Here is a 23,531-nt window from a genome sequence, read left to right as displayed (position 1 = left end):
AATTACACTAAGTGACAGGTCTCAGCCAAGTGTTCTTTGAGTTATACAGATGGACTTTTTACTAAAGGTGAGGAAATGGTATACAATTACAGCACTCAAGGTAGTATCCACTAGCAGAAAATCAGAAGATCCTGAGGTGAGAGCTTAAATTGTGTCCCAGCTTAGATGGTGGACAGTTTCTAAGGTCTCACAGGGCATCACTCTATCCAGTTTTAAAATGGTAATAATAACATTTTCCTTTTGTTCTTTTAGCTGATATTCTATTTTTTTTTCTTTTTTAAATTTTTTTTTAAAAATTATTTATTTATTTATTTTTTGGCTGTGTTGGGTCTTCGTTTCTGTGCGAGGGCTTTCTCCAGTTGCGGCGAGCGGGGGCCACTCTTCATCGCGGTGTGCGGGCCTCACACTATCGCGGCCTCTTGTTGCGGAGCACAGGCTCCAGACGCGCCGGCTCAGTAGTTGTGGCTCACGGGCCCAGTTGCTCCGCGGCATGTGGGATCCTCCCAGATCGGGGCTCGAACCCGTGTCCCCTGCATCAGCAGGCAGACCAGACTGTCAACCACTGCGCCACCAGGGAAGCCCCTTAGCTGATATTCTAAATGTACTTTGAACTTTTGGGGAAAAATAACCCCAACTCTATGTAAACCTATATGTTTTGTTATTATTAGCAATGACTACAATAAATACTCCAAGTGAATAAATATTCAATAAATATTTATTATTCCTCAGTATTCCTGAAATACCAGTAAAATGAAAATAAAGGAATAATTTTTTTAAAGCACTCAAACTTACAAAGAGGAAATGGACAGGAAACTCCAGCAGCCTTTTGGGAAGATGGGCAGCGTGTCATTTGCTGCATGGTGACTGGCTTGGGTTTCCCTTCCTCTGCTCTGCCGAGCTCTGGGGTGCAGGGTGGAGCCGGAAAGAAACAAGCTGACTTGTACATTATGCCCAGGAAAGTCTCAGGAATTGGAGGTGTCTCTGAAGGCAGGGATGCCATGGGGCAGACTAGAGGACTGTGTTTAGTCTGTGTTTATGGGCGGTTAAACCCCCTGAAGTCCCCCGCCGAGACTCTGCAGCTCTGAAATTATCTCCCTCCGACCCTAAGAGCAGACAGAGGTTGAACCAGAGGGACCAGGAGGGATGCTGGGTGCAGCGAAGGCAAGAGGGCGAGGCCTTACAGAGAAGAGTCAGGATTGGAAGGTCTCTGCTGCTATAACAACAACAACAACAAACTTGAAACTTCAATGGCTCAACAAAGCCAAGGACACAAAATGCCTCATCTGGGCTGAGAGCTCTTTGCAGGGGGCTGTCTTCTGCGAGGCTGGGGAGGTGCTGAGACTGCATCTTTTTGTGGCACCATCGTCTTACCCATGGCCCCCAGATAGCTGTCCAGGGAGAAGAAAGAGATGGGGGGAGGCCCCTTGGCCGCTAAGTGCCTCAGAGAAGAGGTGCCCCAACCCTACTGCTCACACGTCCATTTACCAGACGTGGCCACACGGCCCGTCCCATCTGCAAGGGAGGCCAGAGCTTAGGAGCCCACGCACAGTCTGTGAGCACCAACTGTCTGCCTCGTGGGTCAGGTGAGAGCTGGGAGAGAAGGGCGTGGGCTGCTGGTCACGACCACCGTCAGGCTGGTTGATTCCTTCCCGTAGAAATCCATGGCCCAAGGGGGAAAATCCCCGGTCTGGGGAAGAAGGAGAAACCACCCCCCCACCCCACGAGGCCAGCTGGTAGACAGGCTCCACCTAAGCACTGGAAGCATCAGTCCACACTTCAGGGCCTCTCCTGGGGTCACTCTTTAACAGGATTTTATTGAGTGCCTTCTGTGTTCCAGGAAGTGTTCTGGATGCTGGGGAATAGGATAAGGACCAAATAGACACAATTCCCATTCTCGGGAAGCTTTATTCTAGTTCAGGGAGGTAGCGAAATGGGTAGATAAATCATATATCATATATGCAGGTAAGTGGTCCAGTGAAAAAAGAAAACCAGGACAGACGGAGGGAGTATGAGGCCTCGGGGGCTGTTGAACAGGGGGATGCGAGGGGATCTCTTGTTTCTGGAGACTTAAGGGAGGTGAGGGGAGAGCCCTGTGAGCACTGGGGAGAAAGGACAGCCCAGGCAGAGGGGGTGGCCAGGTGCCTGGCTCACTCCAAGGACAGCAGGGAGACGTGTGGCTGGAGGGGAGCGCGTGAGGGCACGGGTGGGATGGAGCCTGCCTCGGGGGGAGACGGTGGATGATTTTTTAAAAATTAATTTATTTTATTTTTGGCTGCATTGGGTCTTTGTTGCTGCACGCAGGCTTTCTCTAGTTGCGGCGAGCGGGGGCTACTGTTCGTTGTGGTGCGTGGGCTTCTCATTGCGGTGGCTTCTCTTGTTGCGGAGCACGGGCTCTAGGTGCGCGGGCTCAGTAGTTGTGGCTCGCAGGCTCTAGAGCGCAGACTCAGTAGTTGTGGCACACGGGCTTAGTTGCTCCGCAGCATGTGGGATCTTCCCGGACCACGGCTCGAACCCATGTACCCTTCATTGGCAGGTGGATTCTTAACCACTGCACCACCATTACAGTCTCTGTGGATGATTTTAAAGACTGGCTTTTACCCGAAGGAGGGCAGGGGCGCTGCTGAGCAGAGGAGGGGATTTTAGGAGGGTCTGGTACCTGTGCCCTGGAGCCCAGGGTGGAATCCAGAGAAGCAGTGAAGGAGTGAGATTCATCATGTTGCTGCATTTAGGGGTAGTTCCCTAATTCTCCTTGCTGTGCAGTAGTCCATTGTACTTATGTCCCCACATTTTATGATGAATTTTCTTGTTGATGGACACCTGGATTATTTCAAATTGGTGACCACTGCAAATAATGCTGCTATGAATGTTGACTTAGATATCTTTTGGTGTATTACCTAGGAGAGAAATTCTGGGGTGCACGGGTTCAACTTCAGGAGATGATGCCAAATAGTTTTCCACAGGGGTTGCTCCATTTTACATTATCCCCAGCAGAATGTAAGTGCTCTGTTTTTCCTCATTATCACCAATATGTGGTACTGCCAGTCATCTTTATTTTAGCCATACGGTATCTCATTACGGTTTACTTTGCATCTCCTTGATGATTGATGAGGCTGAGTACCTTTTCATATGTTTATTAGACACCTGAATAGCCTTGCTTGTGAAGCACCTATGAAAGCTCTTGCCCATTTTCCATTGTGTTGTATGTATTTTTCTTATTTGTTGTAAAGAGTTCTTTATATATTCTGGAAATGAGCCTTTTGTCAAGTTATTTGTGATTTGTCAGACGGGTATATACGTATACATATGTATACATACACATATAACACATACAGCCATATGCACACACACAGAGATATAACACATATGTATCTTCTTGCACTCAGGGACTTGCCTTTTCATCTCTTGATAGTCTTTGTGGTATCTTGATAAAGTTTTCCTACTTCAAGGTCACAAAGATTTTCTCCTATGTTATCTTCAAACAGCTTTATTATTTTCCCTTTTGTATTTTTTGCTATAATTTACCAAGAGTTGACTTTTATAATCAAACAGTGTAGTATCATTTTTCCATGTGAATATCCAGTTGACCCAGGCCATTCTGTGGCACAATGTCATCTTTGTGACAAGGAAGTGTTCTTGTATCCTTGGGTCACTTTCTGGATTCTCTGTTTCATCTCTTGGTGTTTTAGTCTGTATTTGCATCAATACCAAGTTTTCTTAATCACTATAAATTTATAATTAAATCTTGGCATCCAATGAAGACAGTACTTTGTCTTTCTTCAAGATTGTTTGGCTATTCATGGCCCTTCGCATTCACACATAAGTTTTATGGTCAGTGTGTCAAATTCTACATGGAAACCCTGTTGGAATTGTTGATGGGATTATATTGAATCTATGGAATCAATGTGGAGATAACTGCCATCTTTACCATGGTGTGTCTTCCAAGCTATGAATATTTATTTATTCATCTTTAATTTCTCTCAATAATGTTTTATAATTTTCTGAATAGAGGCACTGTATATCTCTCATTAGATATAAATTTAATGTACATCTCTCTATATAATTTTTTGGTGGTGGTGTGCATTGTGTTTTAGTTACCTAGTGCTGTGCCACAAGTTGCCTCAAAGTGTGATAGCTTAGAGCAGCAAGTTTATTATTCCTGATGACTCTATAGGTATTACTTCTGCTGGTCTTGCTTGGAGTCCATCCTGTGACTGTGGTCAGATAATGGGTGGGAGAGCCCTGCTGGTCCAAACGGCCTCACTTACATATTCAGAACTTGGCTGCAGGCTGGAGCTGGGCCTCCCCTGTCATCCTCAGTGGTACATGCCACGGAGAGCACTATGAGAGGGGGTGCTCCCAGAGGAGAGAAGCAGAAGGTACAGCCTCTCTGGGCCTGGGCTCCAAAACCCACCTGGTGTCACCTCTGCCACATTCGCTGCTCAAAGAGGGTCACAAAGTTAGTCCACAGTTGTGGGGATGGAGAAATCATTCTCATCTTCTTGAGGGAAGAGCAGCCACCCTGTTACAGGACAAAAGGGCATGTGGGATGGGAGATCCTGTTACATCCATCTTTGGGAAAATGTATCACGTATGGTATATTTTAATTCCACTTTCTGTTTGTCACTGAAAAATAAAACTAAAATTGATTTATGTACATTGACCTTACATACGACCACTTTGATGAATTCACGTATTAATTCTAATGATTCATCTGTACATTCTTTTGAATTTTCTACCTGTGTAATTGTGACTTTTGAAAAAAAAGACAATTATTTTTCTTTCCAATCTTTAAAACTTTTCTTTTCTTTTTTTTTTAATTGCACTGACTGGGACCTCCAGTAAGTGACGAACAGACATGATGATAGCAGGTTTCCTTGTTTTATTCCTCATCTCAGAGCAAACATTTTCAATATTTCACAATAAAGTGTGATATCTAATGCACATTGTAGTGACTGTTTAAGTTCCTGTCTTTTTCAAGATTGCTGAGGTTCTTGTTTGGTCAGATTAAAAAAAAAATCTTTAATAGATATTGAATTTTCTCTTATGACTTTTCATCCTCTTTTGAGATGACCGTATGAGAGATCTCCTTTTTTCTTTTAATATACTGAATTACCTTGATTGATTTCTTAATGTTAAGCCAACTTGCTTTCCTGTATTGAACTCAACTTTCTCATGTTGAATCTCTTGACTTTGTCACTTTTTTGTTCAGGGGTTTTGATTATACTTTTATGAGAGAGAATGGCCTTTCATCTTGATTTTTCAAAATGTCCTTGTCAGATTTTTATATTAAGTTTATGCTTTCCTCATAAAACACAATGGGAGTAGTTCCTCTCTTTCTTTTCTGGAAGTATTAAGACTGGTATTATTTCTTCTTTAAATGTTTAGTAGAAGTCACTAGTGAAGTCACCTGGATCTGGGATTTTCTTTGTGGGAAAGTTTGAAATCACAGATTCAGTAGCTCCCAGAACTATTCCAACTTTGTGTGTTTTTGTGTCAGTTTTGTTTGGTTGTGTTTTTCTAGGAATTTCCCCGTTCATCTGTTTTCAAAGGTATTGGCAAACATTGCATATAATGTTGTTATTATTATATAATATTATATAATTATAATTAACATTGTATATTATTATAATATGTACAATATATATATTACACAATTATAATTAACGTTGTATATTATAATATGTATAATATATATAATATTACACAATAATTATATAAATATAATTAATATTACATAATATTATTATATTATCATTATTAAGGATATCTGTTGTTATCCTTTTACTGTCTGCAGGGATGTGCCCTGCTCTTGTGCACACCTTTGCGAAAGCACAGTGAGCTGGCTCTGGGAGAGGGTGGAGGCTGCAAGCATTGCTGCTGCCAGGGCAGGGGTACTGCTAGGACTATACTGACAGGAAGAGCAAGCAATTGGGAAGAAGCAAATCCTTCCCCCGCCCCCCTTGTCAGGCTCCCCTCATGGCCCCTCACTGGAAGAACCCACAGGAAGCCACCCTAACAGAAGAGAAACAGAGCTCACAGAGACCCCACTCCAGCAGCAGGTCTGGAGCTGAGAGATCAGAGCTTCATAACCAGCACACCCTCCCACCGAAATCTTCTTAGTGTCCTTACGACCTCACCCCACCCAGAGAAGAATCCATCTCCCCACTCTTCTCCTTGTTCCTGGGGTGAGCTGAAAGTGTTTGGGTCCAGGCTCTTACCAAAATGTTCCTTCTTCTATTTCAAGAATCCTTATGAACAATCGTGGTATAATTTACATTCACATTATCGTTGTCCATAAAGGTTTTAAAATAAATATTACAAAACATGTTTTCACAACTGCTCACTACTCTCTGTCTTCACCTCCCATGGGTCCTTGTTTGGTTGGGTTCTTTGGTGCTAGTATGATGGAGTGTTCTCAGAGAGGCCCCCTGGGAAGCATGCTTCCCACTCTGCATGTCCGATAATCTCCTCCTTTGTACTGACATGATCATACTTTGGCTGGTAGAGAATCCTTGGAAGAGTTCCTTCTTTTCTCTAGTCACTAACTGTTATTCCATTATCTATTAGTTTCCAAGACTGCAAGTGAGAAATGTGATGACAAACTGATATATTTCTAGAAACAGCTTGTTCTTTTTGTAAGTATGGTTTTCATACTTGTAGGATTTTGCCTCTTCTTGAAATTCAGAAATTTTGCCTGGATGTATCTAAAGTCTGCCTTTTCAGAACAATTTCAATCTGAAAACTCAAGTTGCCTTTTCTTTGATATTGTTTCTTTGCTTATTCTGTCCTGTTTTTTTCCTCCCCAAACTTCAATTATTTACATATTATGCCTCCTGCTTTTTACCCTTCATATCTTGATATTTCGCTTGTGATTTTTATTTCATTAACTTTTTGTTCTGTATTGTGTGACACATCTTTCATTTGAGCCTCCTAAAATAGTAATTTGCTTTTCTGCAGGGAACATTCTTTTTACAGTGCCTCTACTAAAGTTTTAAATTAAAAACTCAAGCATTATTCTGTTCTAGAAGCAGTTTATTGTGCTCTAATAATATCTCCTTATGAGTTCTCATTATGTTTTTATTATATGGACTATTTCTGTTTCCTCCATTAGTTCTGCTCCATGGTAGCCATCTGTTCTAGAATTTGGCTGTCTCCTTCCTTCAAACCATCGTACATCTTAGGAGTTTGCTTTGCCTGATCATTTTGTTGGATATGGAATTTCCTCAATGCTGGGGCCCAGCTGGTGGCCATGACGGCCTTAATCCCCTTAAGGCTGTGGTAGATTAACAGGAAGACATGGAGACAGATAGGGTGGGATCGTTTTCCCTCCGTGGGGAAGGGGCACTGGGGCTGGCAGACTTTGTACACTGTCTTGCTTTAGATACGGTGGGGGCGTGGGGGTCGGGGGGATGGGGGCGGGGATAGTGTCTGTTTTCATAATCACATAGAGCTGGGTTGTCTTCACTCCCACCTTGCAACGTCTCTTTCAAGGGGGTCAGCTGCCCTCCCCCAGAACTGTCACCTCAGGTAGGCCAGACCAGCCCCCTCTCTCCTCCCTGGAAGTCCCCTGGGTCAGCTGGTTAACCCTGCTCTGGCTGGGAAGGCTGCTCCTCACTCCAGGCTCTTGCAGAGATGCAGCCTTTCTCCAGACTACCTGACCTCTGGCCCATAGGATCTTGCTGGACTCTGACCCCCCAACTTCGGCTCACCTCTACCACAGGCCATGGGGAGCAGTAGTGGGTCAGCCTCGGACACAGCCCCACCCCGGGCCTCATGAGTGGCCACAGGAGGAGCGAGAACTAGTGGCCGGCTGGCCTGGGCTATCAAAGCTTAGTTGTGCCCTGGTCATCATCACATGATGATCAGTTATAAGCAGGAAGCATGGCTAGGCCTGAGGGTGCTGCAGGAATCCAGGTAACAAGCACAGGTTGGCTCTCCTGAGCTCCTCTTTGTCACTTCCCGTCCTCTCCTTCCAAGAAAACTGGAGACTAAGGTTGTAGCCTAGAGTGGGGTCTCAGGGGTCAGGGACCAGCTCCAGGAAGGTAACAGGGAACTGAAGACTCGGTCTCATGAAGGATGGCCCTGGAAAGCGTGGGAGTGCCTGAAAGGCCAAGTCCATGAGTGACCTTGCTGGAGAGGAGGAGCGAATTGAGGAGTTGTGGAGGGAGGTGGGCGCCTGTGATCCCTCTGAGGCTCTAGTGTGCGGGGGGAGTGAAGTCCTCGGTGGTGCTCACAAGGAAACATGGCTGAGGTTGGGTGTTCCGCAAGCTTGGATGATGCCCGTGAAATATGAGGCGGCGCCTTCAGGACTTCCAAACAAGTTACAGGCTTTTGACCTACAGACTTCAGATATCTGGGCAAACCCCCTCCCAGGCCTAGATAACAACTAAATGTCTCTTTGCCACAGAGGGAGGCCAACGACCAACCTGTGATCTTGCTCCACTACCTGAACTTCAGCAGCATCTCAAGCCAATGTTCGAATGTCTACTGATCTGAGCCAGGTGGAGGGGTTGGCACATGGCCGGGGAGCTCTGTGGACAACCAGCTGATACAGTTCTCTTGTTGGGACCCCTTCATCTACAGGGGTCAGTTGAGATGCTTTGGGGCTGCTTTTAGGTGCGAGTGATATAAAACCCAATTCACAAAAGCTGGAAACAACAGAGGAAGTTACTGTCTTAAATGACAAGGCTAGAGGTGGGCTGCTCCAGAGTCAGCTGGGCCGGCAGCCTGGCACAGTCATCAAGGACCCAGAATCTTTCCAGCTTTCCATTCTGCCAGGTTCAATGTGGTGACAGGTCGGCGCAGACCTACTCATGGCCACGAGATGGTTGCCACTGTTTGAGGCATTCCGCGCAGATGCAAAATGTCTAGTGCAGGAAGAACCTTTTTTTTCCCCATAAACCTCTTTTTTGAGGGCAAGCAAACGTTTCTCAGATCCCCTCCACAGGACGCTCACATCTCATCTCATCAGAACTGGGTCACACGTCCGTTCCTAAACCAGTCACTTGCTGTTTGGGTTGTATAATTTACTTATAAGTTTAGAAAATATCATCCTTGATAGGATCACTCAAGTAACAATGTGAAGGGATATTAATACTAAAGGGCAATGAGCAGGGCTGAATTTCTGTAAGTTGCACTTAATAGTTACACTTGCGGTCAAAAGATTCAGCATAAGCATCACAGATGTATCCACGTTAATTACTATGTGAAATTTCCCAGTATACATTCTTTAAATGTCCAGAATAATAACCACACTAAACTAGGTAATTTGCTTAGAGGTAAATGTGAAAGGAAAAGAAAAGTTGCGTAAGTAACATGAACCACTTGGATAGTTATAAACAATCGAGTAGCCTAAGAAGATTTCATAAGCACCTTTGTAATGACTGACTGGATCCCAGGAAGCAGTCGATCACCTCACATTTGCTTTTCCCACACCACATCTCTCCAACTGTGCGATTAATAACATCTGCATGAGTGAAAAAACAACAGTCATGCTTCTCAAGAAAAAAAGACGCCCTGGTTTATTTTATCTAGCCAGATTAAGGGATGAAATTGCCAACTTCAAGAGGCAGGAATCCTCCAGAAAACTAAGCTCCTCGGCCTCTTGTGCATTTGGAATTCCTTCCCACAGAGGCTCCCCAGTTGCTGGAAGCAACGCCATGGCCAGGCCAGCTAGGCCAGATGCCTAAGCAGGCAGGGTTCCCCTGCTCTTTCCTCCTTCCCAGGTGCATGCGATGCTCACCTGTGTATGGGGCTTTAGCTCTTCCTTGTCTTACCTTCTCAAATTAGCAAATTTAAATGTATAAGGTTGCCTTTTTTCCCTGCTATTACATGGTCCGTTCCGTCTTACCTGTCCTCTGCCCCTCCTTTCCCCAGGCCTTATTTGTGCCTCCTTCTGTCTGATTGAGATCAAGCTTGTTTATTCCCTGGAATGCCATTCTTTCTTCTTTTCTCTGTTCAAGGCTTCTGATAGCTCCCCACAGCAGCCCAGATGTCTTGTGCACATACAAGGAAAGGATGGAGGTGGTGGTGTTTCCTTTCATGTCAGGTTTCTGGGGTATCCTCTTAGAGAACCAGGGAGTGTGTAGCAAACTAGCTCGTCAGCTTTGTACCCAGCAGGCTTGTCATGTATGCCATACCCAATTCACAAGTTTTCAGGGAATCAGAGTAGACAGGTCCTTCGTGCTCTGGGAAAAGCAAGCACAAGTAAGAGTCCTGGTTGAGCACAGGGTTTACTCATTTGAGCAGTTTCCATGCTAAGAAAGGCAATTATCACTAGTCTACAACACCTTTATTTTTTGTCCAGGTGAGAGATAGGGTTGTCCATGTACACAGGACAAAGTATCTGACTTTGTTTACCTCCAGCTATAAAGACACTTTACATAAGTTCTTAGTTTTTGAAAATGTTTCAAAAACATTTGGGGATATTACATTAATCTTTCTGTGTTAACTAAAGAAACTATTGTTGCAGGACCATACTGCAGTTAAGTTTATCCTTTTCCACCAAATGGGCAGCTTCCAGAAGTACATTTGGAAGTCTGGTTAGCAAATGAGTGCACTGAACCCCGTGGTCCATAAGGTGACATGCCTCACACGAATCATTCTCACATTTCTAGACTCTACTAAGGTTCATGATCCTTATATATTTCTGCTATATAAGCTGATTCTCAGTTGTCACACTGAAGAAGCTGTGGAGCTAAATTCGATTCAGTGAGTGGGACACAGCTTAGTGAAGGGAGAACATCGGGCTAAGAGAGACCGTGGGCAGGTGTGAGCCAGACCAGCAGTACATGTGCACACTAGCTGTGTGTGACCTGCCTCACTGTTATGTGTTTGAACAGCTTTTGGCGGGGGGGGGGGGGGATTGTTTTATTTACTTTTTATTTCAGTAGCTAGTGCCTTTAGTTCAGTGTTGTGTGTGGTTTTTAATGTGCCTGTAAAACAAGGGAGAAGAATTTAGTTTTAAATCACATATCATAAACATACCTATATATACTTTTGTAGATGTTAACTTATTTTGCATTTTGTGAACATCCTGGATCGAGTTGTGCATATTGCACTGATTAATTCAGAAGCGATTTTCACAGTATAGGTTGATATGTTTTAATGTGGTAGATCTCTTTAAGAGAACAGGTACTTGCTTGTAAGTGGGGAGGTATAGTTTTGAAAGCACTGGATCACAGTGCATACATAATTGATTTTACGACCTTTGATTTTGCCCTTCTCTCAAGACTATCCTAGGGCCAGGGCTGTTCATGCAGCCCCTGAAGCCTGCCTTTGTCAGATGTCTCTGTTACAGGACAATCAGCGCCCCCGTTTCCTGGAGGTATTTTGCTACTGTTCAAGACTCATTCCCTCAGAGATGTTTTAGATGGAGACCTCCGTGAGTCCTAGAGTCACAGAGTTGTGTCACTTACAGGAAACCAGAGCTGAGTTAGGGAGTCCGCTGATGGCCTGCAGATGCTCTGGGGACTCAGGATGCTCCAGCATGTGGACACCTAAGGAATGAGCAACGAGGCATTTCTGTATATGTCACTTTCAGGATGGGACTTCTATTTTCAGGCCAAAGTGTGTATGATTTTTTACTTAGAATTATTTCATATATGAATAGTATTTACAACCAAAAGAGTTTGTCTAACTCAGCCCTGCCTTTCTGCAGGTGAGGAGGCTGAGACCTGACCAGTAAAAGGCCTTCTTTCAGGAACTGGAGGTGGCAGAAGAGGGATGAAACTACTTTCCATAAATCAGAATGATGTTCACTAGTTACCTAAAATGCAACAAACGTGCTTTGTGATAGTGATGGAAATAATTATTTTAATGGCAGACTCTCCTCCACTTTAACTTTTTAATTAAAAATTCTTCTTCTTCTTCTTGGTTCAGAAAGTCTGGGCCCCAAGTGCCTCCATTGGATGGTTCTCATGACTGTTGTCTTAGTCTTATTTTCTGTTACATCTCGTTATACTTCAGAAGGAGCAGCTTATTAGAGATTCTTAAGCCTGGCCTTCAAGTTCTTCTTTTCTGAAACAGCTTTATTGAGACATAATTAACATACCATCAAGTTCACCTGCTTAAGGTACACAAACTAATGTTTTTAGCACACTTACAGAGTTGTGCATCCATCATAATAGACTCTTAGGACATTTCAATCACCCCAAAGGAAATCCCACACCTTTTAGCTATCACTCCCCATGCCTCACCCACTTCAGCCCTAGGCAACCATTCATCTACTTTTTGCTCCATGGATTTGCCTATTCTGGACAGTTCATGTTAGTATTATACAAACATGGTCTTTTGTGAGTGGCTTCTTTCACTTAGCATAATGTTTTTGAAGTTCATCCATCTTATAGCATGTACTAATACTTCATTCTTTTTTATAGCTGAAATATATTCCATTGTATACCTTTTATCCTTTATCCTTGTTTATCCATTCATCAGTACATGGACATTTGTGTTGTTTCTACCTTTTTGCTCTTGTGAAGAGTTCTGTTGTGAACATTCATATGCAAGTTTCTGTTTGGGCAACTGTTTCCAGTTCTTTTGGGTCTGTATCTAGGAGTGAAACTGCTGGGTCATAGAGTAATTCTCTGTGTCACTTATTGAGGCACAACAAACCTGTGTTCCACAGAAGCTGTACCATTTTACATTCCACCAGCAAGGCGTGAGGTTTCCAATTTCCCTACAACCTTGTCTACACTTGATATCATCTGTATTTTTGTTTATAGCCATTCTGGTGAGTGGGAGGTATTATATCATTATGGTTTTGATTGGCATTTCCCTAATGACTAATGTTGGTGAACATCTTTTCATGTGATTGGCCATTCTTACATCTTGGGAGACATGTCTATTAAATTCTTGGCCCATTTTTTAAATTGGATTTTTGTCTATTATTGAGTTGCAAGAGTTGTTTATATATTCTGTATATGTATTCCATGTCAGATGCATATAATTTGCAAATAATTTCTCCTAGACTGTGTGAATTGTCTTTTCACTTCCTTGAGTAGCCTCTGATACACAAGTTTTTAACTGATGAAGTCAAATTTATCAATTTTCATGTTTATCACTTGTGCTTTTAGTCTTATCCAAAAGATCATTGTCTAACCCAAGGTCATGAAAATTTACTATGTTTCTTTCTAAGAGCTTTATAGCTCTAGTTTTTACATTAGACCTGTGCTTCACTTTGAGTTAATGTTGCACATGGTTTGAGGTCAGGGCCCAAATTCATTCTTTTGCATGTGGGAATCCATTATCCCAGCACCGTTTATTGTTGCCCCATTGAATTATCATGGCCCCTCTTTTGAAAACCTGTTGACCGTGGATATACGGATTTATTTCTGCATTCTCAATTCTGTTCTATCACTCTATATGTGTATTAGTTTACTAGGCCTCCCATAACAAAATACCACAGACTAGGTAGCTTAAACAACAGAAGTTTATTTCCTCACAATTCTGGAGGCTAGAAGTCCAAGATCAAAGTGTTGACAAGTTTGGTTTCTCCTGAGGCCTCTCCTTAACTTGCAGACAGATGCCGTTTCACTGTGTTCTCACACGGCCTCTACTGTGTGCACACACCCCAGGTGTTTCTTCCAGGGATGAAGGACAGTGCCCTTATAAGAGCACTGGTCTTACTGGATTAGAGACCCACTTAACAGCCTCATTTTAACTTAATCTATTTAAAGACCTTATCTCCAAATTCAGTCACATTCTGGGGTACTAGGAGTTAAACTTATGAACTTTGCGGGTGGGGGGAAGGCATAACAACACAAGTCAGCCCATAGCAATATGTCTATGCTTGTGCCAGGACCACACTGCTTTGATTTCTGTGCTGCAGTAAGTTGTGGTATCAGGAAATGTGAGTCCTCCAAGTTTGTTCTTTTTCAAGAAAGTTTTAGCTACTCTAGGTACTTGAATTTTCCTATAAATTTTAAGATCAGCTTGTCAATTTCTTTAAAAAAAAATCCAACTGAGGGCTTCCCTGGTGGCGCAGTGGTTGAGAGTCCGCCTGCCGATGCAGGGGACACGGGTTCGTGCCCCAGTCCGGGAAGATCCCACATGCCGTGGAGCAGCTGGGCCCGTGAGCCATGGCCGCTGAGCCTGCGCGTCTGGAGCGTGTGCTCCGCAACGGGAGAGGCCACAACAGTGAGAGGCCCGCGTACCGCAAAAAAAAAAAAAGACAGAGGTAAATTCAGTTTCTTCTTTGCAAGTAAGTTAATAGAAAAAGAACACATTTGCTGAGCTCTGTGTAAGTAATGGCAGCAGACTGCAAATGGTATGAGTTAATGGAATGACGCACATTGGCTATTAGAGTTGCACAATTTAAATATATATATATATATTTATATAAAGTGCACGTCACAGATTATGAGGGATGATACCCTTGGGTTCTCTTTTATTTCTCATTTCTTTCTCATTGAGTCCTAAGGCTGATATATTAAGACGTTTAATAAGAGATTCACGATTGCAATTCTTGATCAGGGATGCCCAAAATTAAACAGTAATCTCTTGAGAGAGCACGTTTCTCTGTTGGTAGCGTTCTCTTAGCCATTTCTGCTAAAATTGTGGTGTGGGCCCAGGCAATTTCCATGAGCATGTGCTTTCCAAAAGATAAACTCACCGGACCTAACTAAAATGTGCTTTCTGGGATGGCTTCGACGCCGCTGTCCGGCTGGAGTTTATTATGCGCAGAGCATCAATGCTAAAATGGTGAAAAGATGGGGAAAGCCCTGCTTGCGAAGCAAGGCTGCCTTTACCATTCTTTCTAAACAGACTCAGGGGCTTTAGAGAAAGTAACTGGTGGAAAATGGATGGGGGGGGGGGGGCTGGCGACGGCAAACTAGTCCTCAGGGTCTTTTATCCTTTTTATGCCCAGTTTTGTGGGGAAAGAAGTGCTTTTACTTCCCTTCCACGCTCTTCGCCTTATTTTTCTCCCACATTCTTCCTGGGAGTCTCCTCCACCTACAAACAGTCCCGATTTCAGAGCTCTCGATACTCACTTTCTACGGATCTGGCCTGAGCTGTGCGGTCCTGAGCCGAGCCGCACACTCGCTCAGGACCTTTGCTTCCTGTTCTCTATCTTCATGGTTTGGTAAGGACGACACTTAATTCTAATAAAACACACGGCTGGGACCCGCAGGGCTGCGCAGAGACGCCGCCACCGCGCAACCGCCGGCCGAGCCAGACCGAGCCCCAGACACGGCGCGGCCTCGATGACGTGGCGCGCAGCCTCCGTGACGCAATCGCGCAGCCCCCTGACGCAGCGCGCAGCCTCTGTGACTCAACCGCGCCCCCTCCGGCCCCGCCCAGGGCCGCCAGGAGGATCCGCGAGCAGGTTCCCACTTCCCGCAGCCGCTAGTTACTGGGTGTCCGCGTAGCGCGGGTTCCGCCGCCTCGGCATGTCGCAGAAGCCGAAGAGCCGGGGCCGCGCCGGCACCCACGCCGAGCGGGGCAGCGGCGGCGAGGAGGTCCCGAGCACGTCCCGCGGGCAGGGCGGCGCCGCGTCTCAGGGCGGCCGGCTGGCCGAGGCTTCCCCCGCGCCGGGGCCGCGGTCGCAGAAGCAGCTGGAGCTGAAGGTGGCGGAGCTGGTGCAGTTCCTGCTGATTAAGGACCAGAGGAAGATCCCGATCCGTCGCACCGACATCCTGCGGCACGTGGTCGGGGACTACAAGGACGTGTTCCCGGAGCTGCTGCGGCGGGCGGCCGAGCGCCTGGAGTACGTGTTCGGGTACCGGCTGGTGGAGCTGGAGCCCCGGAGTAACACCTACATCCTGGTCAACACGCTGGAGCCGGTGGAGGAGGACGCGGAGATGCGCGGCGACCAGGGCACTCCCACCACCGGGCTGCTCATGATCGTGCTGGGGCTTATCTTCATGAAGGGCAACAGCATCAAGGAGACCGAGGTCTGGGACTTTCTGCGGCGCCTCGGGGTGCACCCCACCAAGAAGCACCTCATCTTCGGGGATCCGAAGAAGCTCATCACCGAGGACTTCGTGCGGCAACGGTACTTGGAGTACCGGCGCATCCCTCACACGGACCCCGTGGACTACGAGCTCCAGTGGGGCCCGCGCACCAACCTGGAGACCAGCAAGATGAAGGTGCTCAAGTTCGTGGCCAAAGTCCACAATCAGGATCCCAAGGACTGGCCGGCGCAGTACTGTGAGGCTTTGGCGGAGGAGGAGGCCAGGGCCAGACCCCAGACCGGGGGCGCGGCCCCAACCCCAGCCCCTTCCTCTTGAAACCTGAGACAGACTCGGAGAGACCCCGGGGAAGGGCTGGGGGTGGGAGGGAGCATTTTGCTGTAACCCTTAAATGTGTGTAGTAGTTTTAGGATTGTTTGCAATCTTTTCTTCTTGTGATATTATAAGTCACTTTGGTTCAGAATTTTCATTTATAAAAATATTAGAGGATGATTTGTTTTGGTTTGTCTTACTGTCTGTATTTTTTTATTGGTATAAAAGTCTTGCTAACTTTATAAAGCTAATTGAAAGTTTTCTACCATGTTATGGAAGTAGACATTTAAAAGAAAGAACACGTCAGTAAGCTGCTTTCATGCGAAGGAAATAAAACGAAGTGGCTCTTGTCTGGCCTCTGGACTACTCAACTCTGTAAGGAAAAAGAAAAGTCTGTAAATTGAAAACTAAAATGTAAATGCCTATATCTCTATCTTAGCATAGCTATTTAAAAAATATATTTTCCATGTGTATAAGTGTTATGAGTCATTCTAAGCAATGTATGCATTGTATTTTTTCCAGATAATTTTTTGTGTGGCTGACTATTTAGTTCCTTTTTTTTCTGTTTTTGATTTTTGGTTTTTTTGCTACTATAGTTATAATAAACACTGTATTTTTGAAGCAGGTAAGCACTGTGCACTTATTTTAACCGTAAGTCATGAGATTTCATGACTGAAAAATAGCATCTTAACAAAAAAAGAAAAATAATTTTTACCACGTATCATTCAGGTAAATAGTGTTTTGTGGAAGTTGCTCTACTTTTATGTGTGTGTGCATATTGGATCATGATATAAAATACATTTCTTTCTGTGGGTCACAGAGAAGTGTTAATGATTAACCATACCTACTTGAGAATCAGACTACCTGTGTTCAGAGCCTCCCTCTGGGTAACTGGCTCTCAGAATTTAAGCAGGTTAGGTTGTATACGGACCTTTCCTCACCTGTAGAATGGGTTGATGATGCATGTTATTGTGTGTGGTAGTGTGATAATTAGATAGGGAAGTATACCTAGAGATCTTGGCACAATCTGAGGCTGTGGGGGATTTCAGTTGTTACTTTGTTCCTTAAAATGTGTTTATTCTTGGTCTGGAGCAGTTAAAATTTTTTTTTAAGGTTTTCTTTCATTATCTTGTTCTAAATCATACCTCAAATTGGAATTACTGGTTCAAAAATATGACTATTCTAGTCTGACACTGTTGTATCATTTTATGGAAAAACATAACTCATGGTATATGGTGAGTAGAGCCCATGTAAACAGTAAGAGCAGAAAGTAAGATCTACCCCAGATTGGAGAGGTCTCTGTAGTGTAGTGAATAGCGTATGGGGTTTCGAGGTTGTCTGACAGACTGAATTCAAATTACGGCTCATGCTATTGCAACATGGTGATTTGGCATAGGTTTTAAGCTCTCTCATTCTCAATTTCTTTATGTGTAAATGGGAAAAACAATAACTATATCATAGTTATATGGATTAAATGAGCCTGAAGAAAAACTGGTATAGTGGCCTTTCACTGTATTATTTCTCCATAGCCTCTGGCAAAATGCTTTTATATACAGAGGTTCAACAGTTAATTATTCAGCAGGTGAATAAGTATGATTGTTGGGGGGGGGAGATACTGCAAATTAATCATGAAATGAGATAAATACTTGAAAAATGTGGATTGATCAACCCTGGACTAGAGTCATCTAGAAGAATCTGGTGGGTATGTGGTTGTGTGGAGCAATGGGTTAGATGACTGGGTTTTACTTTATTCTGTTGAACTGGAATTTGCATTTATTTTATCAGTGAATATAGTTGTTCCTTAAAGGCATTTCTTCTTGGTTTGCATTTATTTCAGTGTATGAATTACCTTTTGGCTAAGCATTCTGCTTACTCAATGACCTCTTTCCCCTCAGGGGTGTTCTAATGCTGGGATTTTCATCTGTACAGGGCGGAAAATATTATGTACTATGCAGTGTCAGTTATATCTGAGGCACATGTTTTCCCCACACTTTTCTTGTAGAGATGTTAACAATTTACCATCAGTGGATTGGTTTTGTTTCAAATTTTAAAGTAGAAAACATTACAAACCAGATCAAGCCCTTGTATCTTCTCACCCTTCCCAGAGGTGTCAAGAGTTTGTGGCTATTGTGCCATTGTCTAGTTAATACAATATAATGTTTAATATATGAAAAATATGTACAATTGACCCTTGAACAACCCAGGTTTGAACAGCATGGTCCACTTACATGCAGATTTTTTTCAATAAATATGGAGTACATTTACAGGCTGGGAGATGGGTATGCGGGGTTGTTATACTGTTTTCTCTGGTTTTGCATATGTATGAAATTTTCCATAACAAAAATTAAAAGAAATAAACTTAAAGGCATTCTAATAAATAAACTTCTTTCACTTGATTTTTTTGTAATTTATTACTTGTTATTTCTGAGAATATATAATACTATTTTGAGACTGTAGAATCCATGTATTTTCAAGTTTAGCTTCTAAAATATTTTACAGTATATTTCAAATAAAATCATGGTTGCCGGCTATGGCTTTTCAGAGACTTTACCTTCTTTATTTGATTTAAGGTAATATGAATTTGAAATTTTAATAATACTTTCCTTGAAAACAAATGTTATTCATGTAATTACTGGATCATCTGAAAGCTTTTTGAAAGCCAAATAATTTTTCCTTCGAGTCTCTCCAAGTGAATAATCAATTTCTTGTTTGGTTTGTTTCCAGATTACCTTTTTCATGCTGCTCTCTGCAGTATGTGTAATGTTGAATTTGGCTGGTTCAATTCTCTCCTGTCAGAACGCTCAGCTAGTCAACTCCCTAGAAGGCTGTCAGTTGGTGAGTAATGAAATGCAGACCTTTTGATAAAGGGCATAGGCTTTGATTTTGAATGAAAGTGATTTCAAAAATAATTTTATTGTATCCTTTGATTTATTCTAATGTTTTAGTGTTAAGGAATTAACGTTGATTCATTTTTAAAAATTCTCCCAAATTAAAACTGGTTCGACTCATAAGTCAGTTACTAATAGTATATTAGTGTAATGCTATTTTAAAATAAATATCTTTAGTAATGATTTTATTTTAATATTTGTTGCATTGATTTTTGTCTCCACTGAATTTTTAAAAATCAATTTTGTAAGTCGATTTTAAGTGCCGAGATACATATAAGCTTGATAATGAGTGCATCCAGACAATTTAGTTCTCATTTTTCAGTTAAAAAAGAGAACTATCTTTTCAATCTAGGAAAACCATAGATGGTGTACTATGGACATGGTAGGGGTCATTTTGGTTTGTTGAATGTAACCATCATTCCTTATCATAACTTGGCTCTTCTTTGGTAACATATGCGTGTGGCTGGTGCAGAAATCGGAGTGTGTCCCATGACATTCAGTACAGGTGCAGTGTGACCCCTGATGTGACCCTGGCTGCTGGGTATGGGGGTGCTGGCATTTGTTTCTTTAACTTAGAGAAGGCACAAGGCTACCTTTTAGAGTCATGCCCCTCATAGCTGCCCATGTACTTGCCAACCTGTGGCCATGATTTCTGAGAGGTCAGGGGCTATGCTGAACTACCCGAAGCTTTTCTGTAGCAGGGCAGTGCCTACATTTCTTGTGGCCATGCCATCGGGTTCAAAGGGGAGCTGCTGCCCTTTACATTCCTCATCTACCAAGGCCAGCAAGTCTAGTGTAAGGTACAGGCTGAGCGCTGAAACACCTACTGAGTCCCCCAAACTGAGAGCTTAGTCTTGTTATTTTCTGTTCAGTGTGGGCAAACTCACACTGATCATATTTCATCCCAATATGATGTACACAGAGTATCCTCGCTGTAGCGCAGTATTTCCCCAGGACTACCAAGACCTGACACAACCTGGAGCCCCATCACCAACAGAAAGGGCTACTTGCTAACTTCTGTTCGTAACTTGGTAGCCTCTCTTTTCCTAAGTACTAAATGTGGTGAATATGGTAAAATCTGGCAACCTACACAGGATTAGCCATTTTTTCTCTGATTCCAATTTTCCAAGACAGAGTGACTGGGGTGACAAGAAGTGACAGTGCTTGGAGGTCCAGATCCAAAAGAAAGGCAAGTGCCCAGTCTTGAAAGGTTGACTTCTGGTATTAATCTCAGACCCTGTTTCCCTATACTGTATGCTGCATGAAAGGGTGGGAAAGATATAATTATGTAATTATATATAATTATATGTACATATAACATATATTTTAATATATACACCATTTATATTTCTTTTTCTTCTGTGATTTGACTGGGACCTTTACCCATTTTTAGATTTAACAGTTATTTATTTGCAAGAGCTCTTTCTATATTATGGTTTTGAGTCCTGCAGCTTATATGGTCAGATATATTTCTGGATTGTTATTTGCCCTTTAATTTTATTTTTTCACATAGAAAAATTTTTAATTTTTGTGTATTCAAAGCTGTTAAAGTTTTCCTTTGTGGTCTTACCTTGGAACCAATAAAAAGACCTTTTCCTTCCTAAGATCATGTTACCCCAATAATTTCCCCTGGTGTGCTTTTTTTAAAAATAATTAACTCTTTAATATCCTGGAATTTATTTGATGAATTTAACCTTTTCCTCTAAAATGGGTAGCTAGCTTTCCTAAAACTATTTCCTGAGTAACCTAATATTTCCTTTGTGATATGAAATGCCACCTGAACATTGAGTCCTTTGATAGCAAGTTACAAAAACTGACAAAGCCAAAAGCCATTTATCAGAGAGATGGTGTGACCTATTGAATATCCTAGGGGTTAGAGATTAAGCCTGGAAACTGGCTGGTTCCAAAAGAGCTTCTGTGGCTGCAAAAGCCTGACCCAGAGTGAGGGTCTGCAGCGGGAACCCTGAACTCCTCAAGATGCAGTTCTGCAGGAGTGAATAATTCCCGTGGTTCTTAACCTCTTTGTTCATTGGCCCTAGAGTCAGAGTCCAGGGAGGGAGCATTTTGATTGGCCAGGGTAAGAAAAAATCTGCTTGGCTGTCCCACCAGTGGAATCCAAGAGATAATCCACCAAACTAAGGTACTGTTAGGAAGGGATGAGGGAAGGAAGGCAGGAGTGTATGCTGGATAGTCAAAAAGAGAGCTGGTATCTACTCTTACAGCATTATCATAGGTATGCACACACACATACAGATGTGACTATTTGTCTCTCTCTGGACTTTTCATTCTGTCCCATTCCCATGTCTGTTTATTCATATTCTAGAACAATACTACCTTTTAAGAAATTGAAGTGTAGTTGATTTACAATATTATATTAGTTTCAGCTATACAACATGATTCAGTGTTTTTACAGATTATACTCCATTTGCAGTTATTATAAAATATTGGCTATATCTCCTGTGCTATACACAGAACAGCACCACTTTTATTACCTTAACTCTATATTTTTATAACTGGTAGGGCAAGCCCTACCCCACCCCCATCCCAGACTTTAATCTACTTCTTAAAAAAGTTCTTGCCTGTTTTTGAAAGTTTAGTCTTCTAGATGAGTTTTGAATTTTTTTTTTTGAGACTCAAAGGAATCAATTTGAAATTTCAATTGGAATCATATTAAAATTATAGATTAATTTGGTGGAGAGTGGACACGTTCACAACATCATGTTTTCCCTTTCGGGCACATTGTGCATGCTTTGGTTTTATCCAAATTATTTTTATAAATCCTTCAGTGTAATTTTTGTTTTTCTTTAGTGTATCTAGTACATTTCCATATCTGTGTGTCTTTTTCCTCTGCCTAATTAAAAATTAACTAATTTTTATTATATATAATTTATTTTATATAAATTATTATAATTATGAGGTCTCTTTTCAATTCCACACTCCTAGCATCCCCTTCAGAAAGTTTTTGGTAGCCAGATATTTTCTGTGCATATTAGTGTGTGTTACCATTCTTACACACATGTCTCTTCTACCTACTGTTATTCACATCCCTTTTGTCAGCCGACTCTGTGGCTCGGTGACATTTGTACATCAGCCCTTGGAGCCCTTTCCAGGTGTTAAATAGAGAGCCCTGGGCAGATGGACGATGGACGGATGGATGGATGGATGGATAGATGGACAGACAGACGGATGGATGGATGGATGATAATTTGTTTAACCACCACTTAATGAAGGATCAGTTAGGGATGTTTCTAGTCTTTTGCTAAAATAAACATGGCAGAGAAGATGACCCTTTGTGCACATTCATAACTCAACAAATACTGAGTGGCTTTTGCTCCTGCTCTGGGAGCTGGTCCAAGTGAGGAGGGTATTGGGGCAAACAGGGGAATGTGCAAATAGGTCTCGAGAAGAAATTACTAAGAGCATCCTTTCAGTCAGAGCATAAGTGTGCACTTTACATTTAGGATGTTGTTCCTAAATTTCCCTCCAAAGATGGGGCACCGAGTTTTGCCAATAGTGTACGACTGTGCCCTTTTGCCCAAACCCACACAAAGTTGTGTGTGTCATCAGAATTACTTTGTCAATCTGATGAAAATGTAAGGTCTTATTATGTAATTTGCATTTCTATAATTAAAAGTGAAACTGATCATCTTTTACATTTGTTTATAAGTTATTTATATTTCTTTAACTGCTAATTGCCAATTTATGTTTGTTGCCTATTTTTCTATTAGGTTGTTATTTTTCATAACTGATTTATAAATGCATTTCCTATATTAAGGAGATTGACCATCGTTGTATGTGTTGAAGATATATATTTTTCATAGTTTGTTATTCATTTTTTGACTTTAATAGTGTTCTTTCTGTGCTGAAATTTTGTATACTCAAATTGATTTTGTCCATCTTTACAGTTTTACCCTTATGATTCTGGCTTATATGTTTTGCCTAGAAAAGATTTTCCCACTCTATAAATAATTTTCCCAGTTTTCCCCAATATTTTAGGGTTTCATATCTATATATTTCATAGATCTGACATTTATTTTGCTATAAATATCATAAAACTTTTATTTTTTGAAAATTTACACATGGACCTTCCATATTTCTTTTTTTTTCCCAGTCTTTTTCATAATACTTTATTATCAGCACCACTTTTCCAACAGGATTTGCTCACTTTGTGTTTCTTTGTCACATTTTGGTAATTCTCACAATATTTCAAACCATCCACCAGCAAGAAGCTTATGACTTGAAGACTCAGCTGATGGTTAGCATTTTTTAGCAATAAGGTATTCTTAATTAAGGCATGTACATTGTTTCCATATTTCTTTTTAAGTTTAGTGCTATGTATTTTAAATATCTTCTTGCTCTGGTGAGTGCATTTTTGAAGTTATTATTTTACATTGTAAGAGGCTACAAATAGTATATAAGA

At 42.3% G+C, this 23,531-nt stretch overlaps 2 protein-coding genes across 11 annotated transcripts in view; both read left to right on the top strand.

Moving 5' to 3' along the window:
* ENTREP2 (endosomal transmembrane epsin interactor 2) overlaps positions 1-23,531 on the top strand; it is a 424,627-nt gene that overhangs the window by 292,685 nt on the left and 108,411 nt on the right. For all 10 annotated transcript variants that reach the window (XM_067030097.1, XM_067030098.1, XM_067030100.1 and 7 more), the window contains exon 3: positions 18,948-19,058. In XM_067030097.1, coding sequence (XP_066886198.1) covers positions 18,948-19,058 — 111 coding nt within the window. The remainder of the gene's footprint in view (positions 1-18,947; positions 19,059-23,531) is intronic.
* NSMCE3 (NSE3 homolog, SMC5-SMC6 complex component) lies at positions 15,274-18,594 on the top strand. The gene has a single exon (XM_059056496.2). It carries the CDS (start codon positions 15,390-15,392, stop codon positions 16,227-16,229), a length of 840 nt encoding a protein of 279 aa, XP_058912479.1. The 5' UTR covers positions 15,274-15,389; the 3' UTR covers positions 16,230-18,594.

This window comes from Kogia breviceps, chromosome 3 (genome assembly GCF_026419965.1).
Source record: "Kogia breviceps isolate mKogBre1 chromosome 3, mKogBre1 haplotype 1, whole genome shotgun sequence".
In the NCBI taxonomy this organism is placed as follows: Eukaryota; Metazoa; Chordata; class Mammalia; order Artiodactyla; family Physeteridae; genus Kogia; species Kogia breviceps.
The sequence above is the reverse complement of the archived record's forward strand: the minus strand, read 5'-3'. Positions and strand labels throughout refer to the sequence as shown.

Excerpts from the sequence above, each read along its gene's own strand:
- NSMCE3 (XM_059056496.2), top strand. The coding sequence starts at position 15,390 with ATGTCGCAGAAGCCGAAGAGCCGGGGCCGCGCCGGCACCCACGCCGAG.